This window comes from Phodopus roborovskii, unplaced genomic scaffold, assembly GCF_943737965.1.
Source record: "Phodopus roborovskii unplaced genomic scaffold, PHOROB, whole genome shotgun sequence".
NCBI classification, from domain to species: Eukaryota; Metazoa; Chordata; class Mammalia; order Rodentia; family Cricetidae; genus Phodopus; species Phodopus roborovskii.
This window is the reverse complement of record NW_026126651.1, coordinates 4938583-4953532: the sequence shown is the minus strand read 5'-3', so window position 1 is coordinate 4953532 and position 14950 is coordinate 4938583. Positions and strand designations below refer to the sequence as shown.

The following is a 14950-nucleotide window of genomic DNA, read 5'->3' as shown; positions in this document are numbered from 1 at the left end:
ACACAGGTGAACACTTGTAACCTTTTTAAAACCAAAACTGTCAAGCAGGGCCCTGGCACACCCAGAGAGGTGATGTGAGAAAAGGCCCGGTCTTCACAGAGCTGGAGGCGGCGGCCAAGCACGGGACTTGGACATATTCCAGTAGAGGACAATGGGCAAGCAGGCAGAGACTGCCTGGAGAGAGGAAGAGAAGGACTTGCTGTGAGTGACAGACACCTAAAGGGCCTGGGATATTAGCATTGCTTTGTGCCAGTGTCTGTAAGAGAGCAGGTACCATGTCCTGAACAAGAGCCCACAGGAGACAAGTGTGAAGCACAGAGACAGGGCGGAGGGAAGGAACAGTTTGGTGTGTGCTTGTATTTGTGTGTGTGTGTGTGTGTGTGTGTGTGTGCGTGTGTGTGTGTGTGTGAGACACCTTCTGTTTGGCATCTGTGAACTGGTGATGTTTTAGTGACACCCAGTCTCATGTGGGTATCTTGTCAGAGAGCCAGTGTTTGGAAGCGCAGTGAATTAATTTACCGAGGAAGGGAGACTCCTTGTGTGTTTAGCTCTTCCTGTGTGCCGCCACTTTCAATGTGAAAAGCCGAGTGCCGTCTCTGGCATTTAAAGTCACCGAGTGCCCAGGAATGGATAACATGTGTGAGGGAACGCATATTGGAATGTGGACAGAGGAACCTCATATGCATATCTGACAGGGACATCAAAAGCAGAGTACCTGTCAACTGTTTATTCAGTGTGCAACCACGTGGCAAAAGTGTCCAGCACTGGCACTCAAGAAATCAAGGTCAAATCTGAAGGGCTGGATGTTTGTGGGCAAAGAGAACAGCCATACACTGTCTCTAAATCCCAGAATGCTCGTCACGAGGAAGTGCGTGCTGGGGCCGGGTTTCAATCTCATGGTTGGACACTGTAAAATACTCTCCTTCGCATGTCCCTGGAGTGACTCGAAGGGCTCCAGCTATCCATTTACATTTCCGCTCACACCGAAAGCCGTAGGAATGAATTCTCCAGGGCCCAGCCAAAGGCAGCAGGGCCTGACACCTTATGCTTCCATTTCCTCAGACATCAGAAACACATCTTTTGGCTAGAGATCAAGAGGTTGGATAATGGGGACTGATGTTAGACGTAAGGAGGGGGGATGCCAGGGAAGGAAGGGGTCCTCTCAGAGGAGCAGGGAAGAACACAGGAGCAAGGGAGTTTCCAGGCCTGAAAGTTGTCGGAGGTTATTTCTTGGACAACTGGTACCCAGGCCATGCACACTTTCTATACCTTGCCACATCTGCAAGCGATGAAGACATACAGACACAGCTTGGTATCATCCTCCCCCAAAGCTTCCTATGATGCGAGGGCATAAAATTTGCCAGACGATGATTATTTATTTATTTATTTTTGTATCAGCCTGGTGGACGCAGGATGTGTCCCTGAGTGCGTTATAGACAGCAAGACGTTTTTATCTCCAGGTAGGAGTTCTGGATGAGCCTGCCAGAGAAGAAAGGAGCCAGCAGAATATTTCAAGACAGGGTAGCAAGTGTGTTAATACCATTGTGGAGTGGCAAGAGGCCAAAGGGAAAGAAAAGGAGAATTTCTGCATTTCCCAGCCCTTGCCAAGAAACAGATGGCAGCCTTGACGGGAGTGCGTTTAGCAGAACTGTCACTCTGGAATGAGCCGCCTTGCCAAGTTGGCAGCTGCTGTGTTTAGGTCTGTGGGAATTTATCACATAGGAATTCCAGGGCCTTGGAGATGGGTTCTTTCTGCGTATGTCAACTGGGGGTACCCAGAATGTCACTGGGGCAGTGAGTAACAGTCATGGATGTGTCTAGAACACTGAGGTGTAAAGGACAGTCAGGGATGGGTGTGGTTTTTGTTTGTTTTGTTTTTTGAAGAAAGACGGAAGAAATAACTTAGGGAATTTCACTGTTTCTGTCTTTAGTTGTTGTTATTGTGACTGTGTTTGTTCTGAACCCTTTGGATGTTTGAAGCGATATGGAGTAGCAGAAATAACTTCTAGCAGGCAATCAGAAGATTTGTCAGGTTTTGTTCCACAGCAGAGCTTATTAGTTTTAACCATTATCTATTATTTTTAGTAAAAAATGAGCCCAGAGAGGCACTGATCTTGAGGCAGGATTAACAAATATGCATACACAGCCCTGTGGCAGAAGAAAGATGTAAAATTAAGTGTGTGGTTAAGATTCCAAAGCACAAAGTAGGAAAGTTAATCAGGATGCTGGCTCAATAGCAATTTCTTGGGGCTGGGGAGATGGCTTAGTCTGTGAACTCCCTGCTTTGCAAGCATGAACAACTGAGTTCGGATCCCCTGAACCCATGTTAAAAGTTGGACATAGCAGCATGAACCAGTGAACCCAGCCATGTGTGTACATAGAGAAAAGCAGATTCCTGAAACTCATTGATGAGCCAGCCTAGCTAAATTGATGATATTTATGGTCTGTGAAAGACTGTTTCAAAAAACAAAGGTGGAGAGCCTCAGAGGAAAGACAATATTAACTGTGGGCCTTCCCATGCACAAAAGTGAGCCCCGCCCTACACCCAACCACCCTAACAAGTGCTTACATCACACACACACACACACACACACAGTGAGCCCCGCCCTACACCCAACCACCCTAACAAGTGCTTACATCACACACACACACACACACACACACAGTGAGCCCCGCCCTACACCCATCCACCCTAACAAGTGCTTACATCACACACACACACACACACACACACAGTGAGCCCCGCCCTACACCCAACCACCCTAACAAGTGCTTACATCACACACACACACACACACACACACACACACACACACACACACACACGCTTCTTAAGAGAAGTCAAGAGGACATTGAAACGGATAAGCATATATATTGAGAGTGTAGAAATGGATGGCTGTATGTGTTGGGGGAGTGGAGACAGTTTGAGGCATATATGAATGAGAGGGTGGAAATGGATAAGTATATATGTTGGGAGAGAGGAAATGTTGAAAGATGTAAATGGATGGGTAAATATCTTGAACGGGTGAAAACTGATATACATGTTGGGAGGGTAGAAATGTATGTCTGTGTGTGTTAGAAGGGTGCAAACAGACATGTCTGTGTTAATGACACGGGCTGGGATGGGTATAATGTTGGGGTGGCATGCTGGATGGTGTTACGTCAACCCGACGCAAGCGAGAGGAAGGGAACTAGACTGAGAAGATTGGGGTGTAGGCATGCCTGTAGGACATTTTCTTGGTTGGTAATAGACATGGGAGGGCTCAGCCCATTGTGGGTGGGGCCACCCCTGGGCTGGTGGTCCTAGGTTCTATAAGAAAGCAGGCTGAGCAAGCGATGATGAGCAAGCCAATAAGCAGCACCCTTCTGCAGTTTCTGCATCAGCTCCTGCCTCCAGGTTCCTTTGATGATGAGCAGTGATGTGGAAGTGTAAGCTAAATAAACCCTTCCTTCCCCAACTTGCTTTTGGCCATGGTGCTTCTTCACAGCAATAGTTAGCCTAACTAAGACAGAAGGTGCCAGTGAACAATGGAGATCTGAGCATTTCCATGGGAGACAAAGCACAGCATCACAGATGGGGTGGGGCTATCGGAGTGGGATAGTAAAAGCACAGGGAGTGGTGAGCTTTTGAAGTTTTGAGAGATAAGGAAAAGTTGCCAGAATGGACTATCTGCCTAATAAAAGATTTTAAACTTTTTTTTTTCCCTCTGAAGGTGTCAGGGACTCCTAATATTTTAAAGTAGGGTCTCAGATTCTCAAATTGGGATCTTAAGATGCGTTTGTCTTGTCTGTGGAAGGACTGGAAAAGGCTGGGGTTAGAACAAGGAGGTTCTGGAGATACTGAAGAACAGGGATGCTGATGGTCTGAAGACATTGTCGGGGTGGGGATGGAGAAGAAGCTTGAGGAGGAAGCATTGCTAAGATTCGCTTACTCACACTGGGCAAGAAGAAGCAGGCATAGGAGGAGCTGGTGTAGATGGTGATGCCATATGGTGATGCCATTCACTGAGAACAGAACACCGAGGTGAAGCTGGGCGGTGTGGGTTGCCGCAGGTCATTGGCTTACAGGAAGCAGTCTACAGTGGAAGTTTCCACATGCGTCGTTAGGAGAGGCACGCAGGCTGAGTGCGGGGCTAAAAAGGGAAGCAGAGTGAAGGTGATAATGTACTCACAGCCAATGCCTCGGTTCTTCCCGCTGGGATCCCCAGTCAGAATCAGGCAAGGAAGGCAGGACTTTGTCATTTTATCAATGCTTTATTGGTTATAGGCAGGTCTAGGAAGGAGGTTGGCTCTGGACAAAGTGGCTCTCCACAGCCTAGCGTGGATCCTAGATCAACAGTTGGCTGAGACCTGTTGGGTAACACTTTTCCAACAGCTGTAGAAATATGTTCATTGTCTAAGAGGACTCTGGGCACCATGTCCCAGCGTCCATCCCACAGATGCAGCGTGTCAGGGAACCAGTGTTTGATTCTGGCCGCTCCCTTTCTGTGTCTAGGAGGACAGGGTTGGGCAGATGTGGATGTTCCATGAGAATGAGAAGACTGTAGGTCCAGGGAACTACCAAATTTAATCAGCCCAGCTTTAATAGATACAGAAATGGAAGGCCCGAGAGGTGAATGGTTCTCTGAACGAAGGGCAAGTGTGTATTTATTTCTGTTACTCTAGAGAACTTGGGTTAGAAGGGCTCTTATCGGGCCAGGAAAGAGTTCATTCAGACCTTTGCTTTCTGTTCCTCTTGAAGTGGCTGGGAAATCTAGTAGAATCAGAGAGGGTCATAGCAAATTGACATATTCTGCACATACTTAAAGTGAGTCAGCAAGTTAAGTCAAGGACCGGGTCTCAGCAGAATCTAAATCAAGGTCTGTTTCTCTTTGAAATTTTCTGCAGGGCTGACTGCTGCTCTCTGCCCTGCCTGTTAGCCCACACAGCTCACCTTTCTCAAGGTCTCCCCTCCAGTGTGCTGATGTAGCAATTGGTTGGATTGGCTTGTATTTTGTGGTTGTCTGAGTGCACAGTTAAGTAGATCTAGGCTCAGGGCACTCACCTCTCATGATCTTAAAAAGCTCCTATGAAATCCTCCCTGTAGTGAAGTTTTGATGGACACAGCATATGCCGTTACCCAGAGGCTCATCTTACAGCAGGGCTGTCTGCATCCAAACTGCTGCTAAATGGGCTAGGGGTACAGCTCAGTACATAATGTGCTTGCAGTGCGAGTTTGAGGAGCACTCACAGAAAAGCTGGGCATGGCCATGTGGTATCAGCTCTGGGAAGGCAGTATCTGGCAGACCCCTAGAGGCTGCTGGCCAGCCAGTCTAGGTAAATCAGGGAGTGCCGGGTTCAGTGACTGACCCTGCCTCAAAACATAAGATGAAGAGGGATAGAGGAGGACACCGGATGATGACATAACACCGCCATATGTACATGCTCTGGTTTGTACGCACTCGCCAATGCGTGTGTGCGTGCTCATGCACACACACACACACACACACACACACACACACACACACACACACACTAGAGAGAGAGAAAATCCAAACATAAATATATTGCTAATTGCACGGACCTGTCAACTAACTATCTTTTGTTTTATATCTTATCATATCGGTTTACCCTTTGGTTTCTTTTGCCATCAATTGTGTGGCTCTGCTGTGCAGGTGAGGTACACACAAAAAAGCTGAAGTCAGGCTGATGGCTTAGGGGGCCATGCATGTTCCTCTCCCCATGATTTACATTAGACAAAGAAGCTTAGATCGCTTAGACTGGGGGAATCTATGTTCCCATGGGATCTGTTGGCACTGGATGGAACCTCTGAGGATATTTTATAGCATAGCATGACTAGGTGTCAACTGTTTTTCTCTGTTTTCTTACAGCAAAATGTATTTATGGAGGAAAAGTTCTTGCCGAGGGCCAGCGGATTTTAACCAAGAGCTGCCGGGAATGTCGAGTAAGTTTGTCTATGGTCCCTGTTATTTCCACAGAGCAGACAAAAGGTAGACATGTGATGTTCCTCTATGGGACATGCTGTCTTAAGTGGGTCCCTGAGGGGCAGAACTGGTGGGCTGGGTCTAGCCACTGTTTCTGGTGACCAGTATGTATTCAGGGAGAGGGAAAAGGAGAGGGAGAGAGAGCTCGCTGGGGCAGGAACTTTGGTCTGATGGTGTAATTTATTTTTTAGTTTTTCTGTGGTTACTCCTCAGGCTTAGCTTTCTTTGTAATACTTGTTGGATTTTTAATTTTAGAGAGGTAATGTGCATTCCTTCTCTTGCTATGGTAAAATATTCAGACAGGAGCATTCTCAAGGAGAAGGGTTTTCTTCACTCGTAGATTAAAAAAAAATCATTTTTTTATTCTTTAAATGTCACACGTGTACCGTGAGTTTTATCCTTCCCTTCCTGTTAGCCTATCTCACCACCCTTATTATTGCTCTTCTTCAAATTCCTCCTCCAAATTTAAATTTTTCCAGGCGTATGTAGGAGCCACTGAGTTTAATTATGGTTGCTTGCATGAGCATGGGTGGGGAGTTATTTATGGGGTGAGGGTTGGCTACACAACTGAAGAAAATGTCATTCCTTGCCCAGTAACTGTTAGGTGTCAATAGCCCTTCTGAGATAGGTGGAGGGAGCCTCATGGCTCCCTTCCAAATTCCCGGGGAAATATTGATGGGTCTAGTCTTGTGCAAGTCTTGTTCCAGTAGCCATAGCTGCCCTTCATAGTTGATGACTGCAATGGCCATGTCTTCTTGTGGGACACCTCCCCATCCTCCAGCTGTTACATTCTTTCTCCTTGATCTTTAGTGTTCCCTCTCAGCTTATCATGGGGAAATCTTGACAGCTGGAACCGGAGGCAGAGAGTGGCCAATGCTGGTTTGGGTCCTAATAGAGTCACTCAGAGAATGGTGCTACCCTTAGTTAGTTTGGGTCTTCCCCAAACTAGCTTCTGTTGTATGCAATATATTAATTTCTCCCCAAGAAACCTAAAATGATCCTCTGCAAGTGCTGTCTTGAGAGAGTAGGGGAGATGCGGGCTCAGATAACGACTGTTCTTGGGTTCAGATGAGGATCTCTCACTGGTAAAAGGCTACCTGGACCTCCATCCACTTCTGTTTTATGGGATTAGATAAGAGACAACTTTAGTCCCAAATTCCTTCACAAGGTGTTTTCAGAAGTTATCTTAGAAAAGGATTTTCCCCTTTTATCTTTGTGTGTGTATGTGCCTATGAGAACAGGTCACTCAGAAGAGGCAAGAGGTGTATGACCTCTAGGAGCTGGAGTTACAGGAAGATGTGAGCCAACTGATGTGGATTCTGGCAACCATGGCAACCATACTCTTATTCCTGCAAGAGCATCAGAAGCTCTTAACCACTATCTATCTCTTCAGTCTAACATATTAGTTTTTAAAGACTGTTTCTTACTTTGTTTTTGTAAAAAAAAATTGAGATTATAAAATAAATATTTCTCCCTTTCCTTTCCTTTCCCCAGATCCTCCCATTTCCCTTTCCTTGCTCTCTTTCAAATCCATATTCTCTTTTTTATACACACACACACACACACACACACACACACACACACACACACACACACACACATTCCTAAACATGACCTGCTCAGTCTGTATAATGTTACTTGTATGTATGTTTTCAGGGCTGACTATTTAGTATTGAATAAGCAATTGATATATGGGATTTCTCCCATCCACTTTGGCATGTCTGTTAATGTTTTCCTTGTTGGTCTCCTGTTTAGGCAACCGTGTTGGTGAGACCTCATGGATGTAGCTTCTGGCATTGCTAGGAGACATGATCTCACAGCAAGCTTCTGTTATGAGTAGGTTTACCCTGCCAGTCTGGTCCCAGAGCCATACCAGCCACAAATAACACACAGAGATGTTGTATTAGACAAAATGCTATTGGCCAGTTATTTGCATTTCTTATTGGCTAGCTCTGTCTTAAATATTAACCCATTTCTATTAATCTAAGATTTCCATGTGGTCTTATCTTACCAGAGAGAGAATCAGGACCTCTGTCTCTTGGGCCTACATCTTTAAACTCCTCTCTACTACTTCCTGAATCCTCCTTGTCTCCTAGTCCCACCTAACTTGCTTTCCTATTGGCCAACAGTGATTTATTCATTAACCAATATGAGAAACATATTTATAGAATAACCATATTTTTGTAAACTAAATTGGATAACTCTCCTAATAGTCTTGTTTCCATTTGCCCATTCATCAGTTTTTTTTTTTTTTTTTTGAAAATTTCTTCAGTGAAGTGACATTTTTCAACTTAGAGATGTTGGTATGTTGTTAGAAATTCAAGTTAGAGCCTAGAGATTTGTATAGAGCTTGGAATGTTTACATTTGGCCACTGACATGGGGTAGCAGTATTTTATATTAACACAGAGCTCACTGTAGAGGCTACAACATGTCACAATCAGTATGATTCAAAAGTGTGCATGACAGATTACTTTTTACTGCTGATAGTTTTCAAAATAGAGTTGCAAAACACTACTTCCTGGGGTTAAATGGAGTTAGGTGTACTCACATAGCAATAATGACAGTTCATATTATTTTAAAAATATGCAAATAAGTTTGTTTCCATTTAAACTTTGGAATTGGGCATTACGTATCAAGTGTATTAAAGGTTGATTAGAATCCTCACCTTTGAGCCAGCAAGATGGCTCAGCAGGTAGAAGAACCCAGGGCCAAGCTTGATTACCTGAGTTCAATTCCCACAACATACATGGCAGAAGGAGAGAACTGATTCTGCACATGTTCTCTGATGTCCACATGTATGCTGCGGCACACACGTGGCCCCAACTAAATAAAAATATAACGAAAAAATTTTAAAGAATTGTTCACTGATGTCATCAGTAGTTAGAGCAAACTCCCTTTATAGAATGAAAACATCGTGATCACTTTTAAGAAGTCTTCTGTGGCATTTAAATTATCTTCGCACTCGCACACACACACACACACACACACACACACGCACGCACACATGCCTATATATAGATATACATACATACATAGATACATAAACGCATATTTGTTAAATATGCTGCAAAGTTTTGGATTGAAAGGAAACAATACAAGGAAATAGTCACCCAGAATCTGACAATGCAGAGATGAGTTCTTTAGCAGCTTGCATTTTGATAATGGCTGTAATGGAATAGTGACACTCATTGTTTTAATTTGAGTAATCCTAGAAGCTGACTATGCACTCAGGCTTTTGGCATGAGTGACCAGCAGCGTGTGCTTCCAGAAGGGCCCCTTAGACTATTGGGTGCATCATGTGGAAGAAACTGAGCAAGGGGGAATTTAAATGAAAGGTCACAGATAGCCTGAATCTGCTGGACACCATGAAACATAAATTATAATTCAGAGACTGTGCATTTTGTAGATAGAGATGTCACATACTGCTCAGCCATAGGCTTTGGGCCTTTGGCATGAGGTTATAAAACTTGAAGGTAGCTTCCAGCTTTCTGATTGGATGCAGTGCTCCACGTGCCCTCTGAGAGGTGAGGCAATGTTAGAACGTTAGGAAAGCATCCAGAAGCTAAATATGGGATCACAGTTTGGTTGAAAACTATTCAGGGGTTCTTATCCATGCTGGAGGCAAATGCCACACAACCCGTATATTACAGTGAGATGATGGGCTTGGAGTTGATGGTGAGACATCCACTTCCTTTCACAGCCACTGCAGTTCCCCAGAGGGAGGTGCTCAGCCTCCGTTGCCTTGCGATAATTGGTTTGACTCAGATGTGGATGCTATTTTAGATCTATTGCTCGCTGTTGAGGATAGACACCGACCACTGTCATCTGACCCGAGGAATGAGAATAGACTGTGGTGGTAGAAGAGGACTGGACATGACAGGCTCAGTCGTTGGATCTTAGGGTCAGTCCTTCATGGAATCGGGAGAAAAGCCAGAGTTTGGAAAGAGTGAGTGCCAGAGAGGGGGAGAAACATATGAGAGAGAATGCTAGGAACAAGGCTGGCTAGGTAGGAAAGTTCCAGAAAGAAGAGGAAGTCACGTTGAGGATAACTTACCCTGAGAGGAGTAGCTGATGTCTGTGGCTCACCTTGTGCTAGCGACATGATAGCCCTCAAGCAAGTCGTGTGTTTCCTATTTGTATTTGGCATCGATATTGCATCTGTGTGCATCTCTAGCGATGGGTGTCCGTTCTGCCAAATTAGAGACCTTGGAGTGTGTGGGGTGGCCAGAGGAATGGGGGGGGTCTCTTGGAAACATAGAGCATGGTGTCTGTTTCTCCTGACTGTGCAGTCCTCTGACCGACCTGTGTTTGGGACTGCCTTTGACCTAGAGTGAGGCTCCTCCTGCCTGTCTTAAACATCCTGCAAAGAACGGGAGGAAAAACTAAATGCTTTAGATAAACTGAGAGTGTCTTCAACCTTTTAAAAGAAAATAATTAATGGTCTTCTTTTAAAACTTCAGCATAAAACTAAACTCAGACACCACTCACACCAACAGGAAGGTCCTTAGGCAGTGAGACCATGAGCATACCGTGGCTGAATATTTAACAACATTGCTGTAAATAATGTTACGTACAGCCAGGGAATCTCTTTTTCATCTGCTTGACGTTCTTTCATGACCATGTATATATCTTGTCTACAGTCTTGACCTGTAAAACCTCTTACTTATTCAGTTACTCAAGTTCCCTCCAACATGGCCCCTTCATAATTTCCTCCTGTTCGGCCAGAGCTAATTACAATGTGTAGCATGTTGCAGAGAGGGTTTTATTACATTTATCAGGGCTCATTTATAAGGAATTTCTGTATTGTATTAACACTCCTAGTTTAGGAATTACATCTCTCATTCCATCTGAATTGTAAGTTCTCTGACAACCAGGAAGATAGATACCCTGTTGGTGTCTGGTGACAAGTCTGTGGATCGTGGAAAGTGGGAATAGCTTCACAGAAGCCTGTTGTACACAATATGGGTGGCACAAAGTGAAACATTACAGTTCACAGCATAGAACCCAGGACCTGGCACAGGAGGCCACCACACTTAGCTATCAGCCCTTGGAAATCACCAACACATCTCATGGGCATCCCTTTGAGTTAAAAAAGAGACTAAAATATAAATGGAAGTTGTTGAAACCCAGGCTGTTTTGATATAGAAAAGGCAGCCCGCTTTCTCTCCCTGGACTCATCAGTACAATCAGGATTGTATTTCTCAGTGTAATTCCCAGGAAGGAAGGAAGGCTCTTAATATCTGGCTGGTTACCTTTGCAGTCTAATCACAGGGAGCAGCAGAAGCTGCTGTGATTGGCTGTGCAGGGGAACTAACTCTTCCTGGTTTTGACTTCTAGGGTGGAGTCTTGGTAAAGATCACAGAAGCTTGCCCTCCTCTGAACTGCTCTGCAGAGGACCACATTCTCCCTGAGAACCAGTGCTGCAGGGTCTGCCGAGGTGAGTGAGCTTGTCTGAGGCTTCTGGGCGGGGCTGGTGCTTGGCAGGCACGGAGGTTTTGATGGACAGTGGTGAGCTGACAGCTTGCCTTGACCATTCCGTCCTGATTTCAGAGACTTGCAGAGCCCATCTACCTTTCTCTGAGATCATCTCTTCAATTGTGAAACGAGGATAATAACAGTATCCACCTCACGAGACTGCTGTGAAGATTAATGCCTAAGCACAAGCAGAAGGCCCAGCATGTGATAGACATCCAATAAGCAGTAGTTTCTATATTAAAGCAAATGATAGTGCCTGTAATAACAACCATTACCACCATTATTACATTTTTCTTAGTGAGGGTACTGAGCAGTGTTCCGCCTGCCTCGTCTGTGGGCCAGTTCTCACTCAGAATGACTCAAATCTTCAAATAAGCATGCTTGATAATTAATTCTTAGGCAGTAATTGTTTCCTATTCTCTTTCTGGACCCTCTTTCTTTACCAAATTTATTCCGTGTCTTCAGTTGTTAGCTTACAATCTGATTGTTTCCTGAACTCCTCGCACAAGGAGAATTAGGTGGGTTAGGTGAACCTAGAATTTATTCAAAAACACGCCGATCAAGTTAAAATCATAACTACTATTTCATAACTATGCCTATCCCAGGCACTTTCTGTTCTCCAATATCCACTAGGCTAGAGCCTCCCTAACAGGAGTTGTGTGCTGCCTGAGTTAAGGAGGGCCCAGAGGCTAGCAACCTAGCTCAGGTCCTTTCCTATGTAATCTTTCCCTCCCATCCTCTTCCTTCTTTTTTCTAGAAAGCAACCTTTTTCTTCGTTACTATAAAGAGTTACAGGGAGAATATTTTAGCGTTTGCAGACAAGTTTTCTATTACATCTCCTCACTCTGCTCCTGTGGTACAAAAGGAAGCAGGTGTGTAGGTGTATGAGCAGGCACAGCGGCGTCTGAAACTATTTACAGGGACGCCTGGTAGAGGGTCCTGATTGGCTGACTCCAGGCCCAGCACCTTCTGATATACATGGAAAACGTACATTATTATGATGTGTTTTCATCTCAAGCTGTGATTACTCTCAGTGGTTGGTCAGGAGAGAGTTCTGCCATGTAAAATCTCATTGCTTTCAGAGAATGGCTGGAGAGTGAGGGACACATTCATCTGCCTCTGCTCCCCAAGACTTTTTCTTGGGGGAGATGAGAACAAACACTTGTCCACTCCATAAAGGGTACTGGAGACAGACTGAAGGAATAACCCCACCCAAGTCTTGGTGAACCAGCGAGTCTATTGGAGTGGGTTACAGAAGCGTCTGCGAGGGGCCACTCAGAGGAGCATGGGTCACTCTTTCTGAGCTGCCTAAGCCTGCTGAATGAACTTTGTGAGTTTAGTTAATGTATGAGCCTTCCTCTTGGAGGGTGTGTCTCCATTCTGAGGGCAGAGTTGTTTATTTGCAGTTGGGAGATCTTAGAAATACCTAAGTACTGAGTTGGATTTTCAGAGATGTGCTTATTGGGAACCAATAAGGGTTTTAGGTTAGGTCTTATAATTTAATGCAAAATCCATCCCTGGCTATTTGTTGACGTGCCAGGCGGGCCTCTGTTGATGCAGATCCTTTCTGATAAATGGCTTCATTAGAGCAGCCCATTGATTAGGGCACGGAAACTCAAGAGGAATTTCATTGTTCGGGCCCAATTTACAATAGGTGCCCCTGCCTCTGCTTGCCTGGCCCCATAGCCTTTATTGGGAAGGCTGCCGGGAGCAGTCCCACAGGCACACCTGGCTCCCTTTGAAGCACCATGGTAGCTTTTGCCAGACCTGACTCAGCTGTGGAGGAACGAGCAGAGCAGACTTCATAGAGCCCGCCTTAGTCAGGGGCCAAGCTATGGAGCTGAGAGCATTTGTTTTTGCCTCCGTGCATATGCACTCTTTGCTCTGTTAAATATTTGGTGGGAAAAGGTGATGCTTGTGTAGGAAATGCTTGTATAGGCGAGAGCTTCTTTTGTGTTCTGAATTCTGCATCTTCGCAGGAACTACAGTTCCTGTTCGGAAAAGACGCAGGGAGAGCAGTTTCTTGAGAAGTGTGTCAGATTAAGTCCTCTGTGTCTTTTCTTTGCTTGACTTAAAATTTTCTATTTTTTAAAATACATCTTTTGATTATTTATTTTATGTGTACAAGTATTTGGCTGGCATGTATGTCTGTGTGCTGTGTATGTGCCTGGTGTGTGCAGAAGTGAGAAGAGGGTGTTGGATTCCTCCCAACTATAGCTACAAGTGTGTGTGTGTGTGTGCGCGTGCGCGCGCGTGTGTGTGCGCGTGTGTGTGCGCGCGTGTGCGCGCGTGTGTGTGTGTCTGTGTGTGTATGTGTGTGTGTATGTGTGTGTATGTGTGTGTGTATGTGTGTGTCTGTGTGTGTATGTGTGTGTATGTGTGTGTGTGAGTGTGTGTGTATGTGTGCGTGTGTGTATGTGTGTGTATGTGTGTATGTGTGTGTGTATGTGTGTGTATGTGTGTGTGTATGTGTGTGTATGTGTGTGTGTATGTGTGTGTGTGTGTGTGTGTGTATGGGGAGGGAGCCTGGGTCCTTTACAAGAGTAGCCAGTGCTCTTAACTGTTAAACCATCTCTCCATCCCATCATTGATATTTTGTTTATTCTCTTGTTTAATGTGCCAATTCCCTTATTTATAGGTAATGGCTCATGGTGAATTCGTACTTACTAGAGCAGAATCATGTGCCAACTTCTATGTTAAAGAAGAAAGATTCAAATATGTTGACACTTGATTGATACTTCATGGGGCAGAAATTGTTTCATTTTCTCTTTCTGGAATCTCCTTCTTTATCTGATTTACTCTCTTATTTTCCAAAGTCAGCTCAAGCATTGCTTCTTCTACAAACTTCTCACTCAGGGAGAGTTAGTTGGATTAGGAGAACCTAGTATTTATTCCCAATCTTTAAAGGCTAATACAGTTGAAATCATAGCTATTCATCACGAAGGGTCTGTTAAGTGAAATCTGGTCAATCTCTGGCCTGGGTGAAGGCCTGATGCCAGTCACCTAGCCAGGGAGCTTCTCTGAGGAAGGCATCTCTGTTTAAGTCATGTTGAAAAGGTAGGTAGGCTAATCAGTCCTTTAATGAGATACTGTCCATTTCATTCCCAGAATTCCTGCCCTGTTACAGAGCTATGCCTGTGGCCTTCTTAAGTCTGCAGCTTTCCTGAACTCCCCAGGAAATGATAACTTGTTTTATTTTCCTCTTCCTGTCCCTGTGCTTGGATGTCTTTGTTAAACCACTCAGCACATGGCTCCTGGCTGCCATGAAGCTGACCTTCATACAGGCCGTTTGGAAATGGCATGGACATTTCCCTTCATGCAGGCCATTTGGAAATGGCATGGACATTTCCCTTCATGCAGGCCATTTGGAAATGGCATGGACATTTCCTTCTGCCCTCCTTTCTCCTCCTCTGGGCAGCTGGGGAGATTTACAGCTTTCCTGATCTTGGAATTTTTCTTTTAAACTCTAATAAAATTGTCTTCATGCTAC

At 44.9% G+C, this 14950-nt stretch overlaps 1 protein-coding gene across 1 annotated transcript in view; it reads left to right on the top strand.

Moving 5' to 3' along the window:
• The window catches only part of Nell1 (neural EGFL like 1), a 651975-nt gene that overhangs the window by 116548 nt on the left and 520477 nt on the right, over positions 1-14950 (top strand). The window contains exons 9-10 of the mRNA XM_051174243.1: positions 5871-5944; positions 11323-11422. Of these exons, the coding sequence (XP_051030200.1) occupies positions 5871-5944; positions 11323-11422 (174 nt within the window). The remainder of the gene's footprint in view (positions 1-5870; positions 5945-11322; positions 11423-14950) is intronic.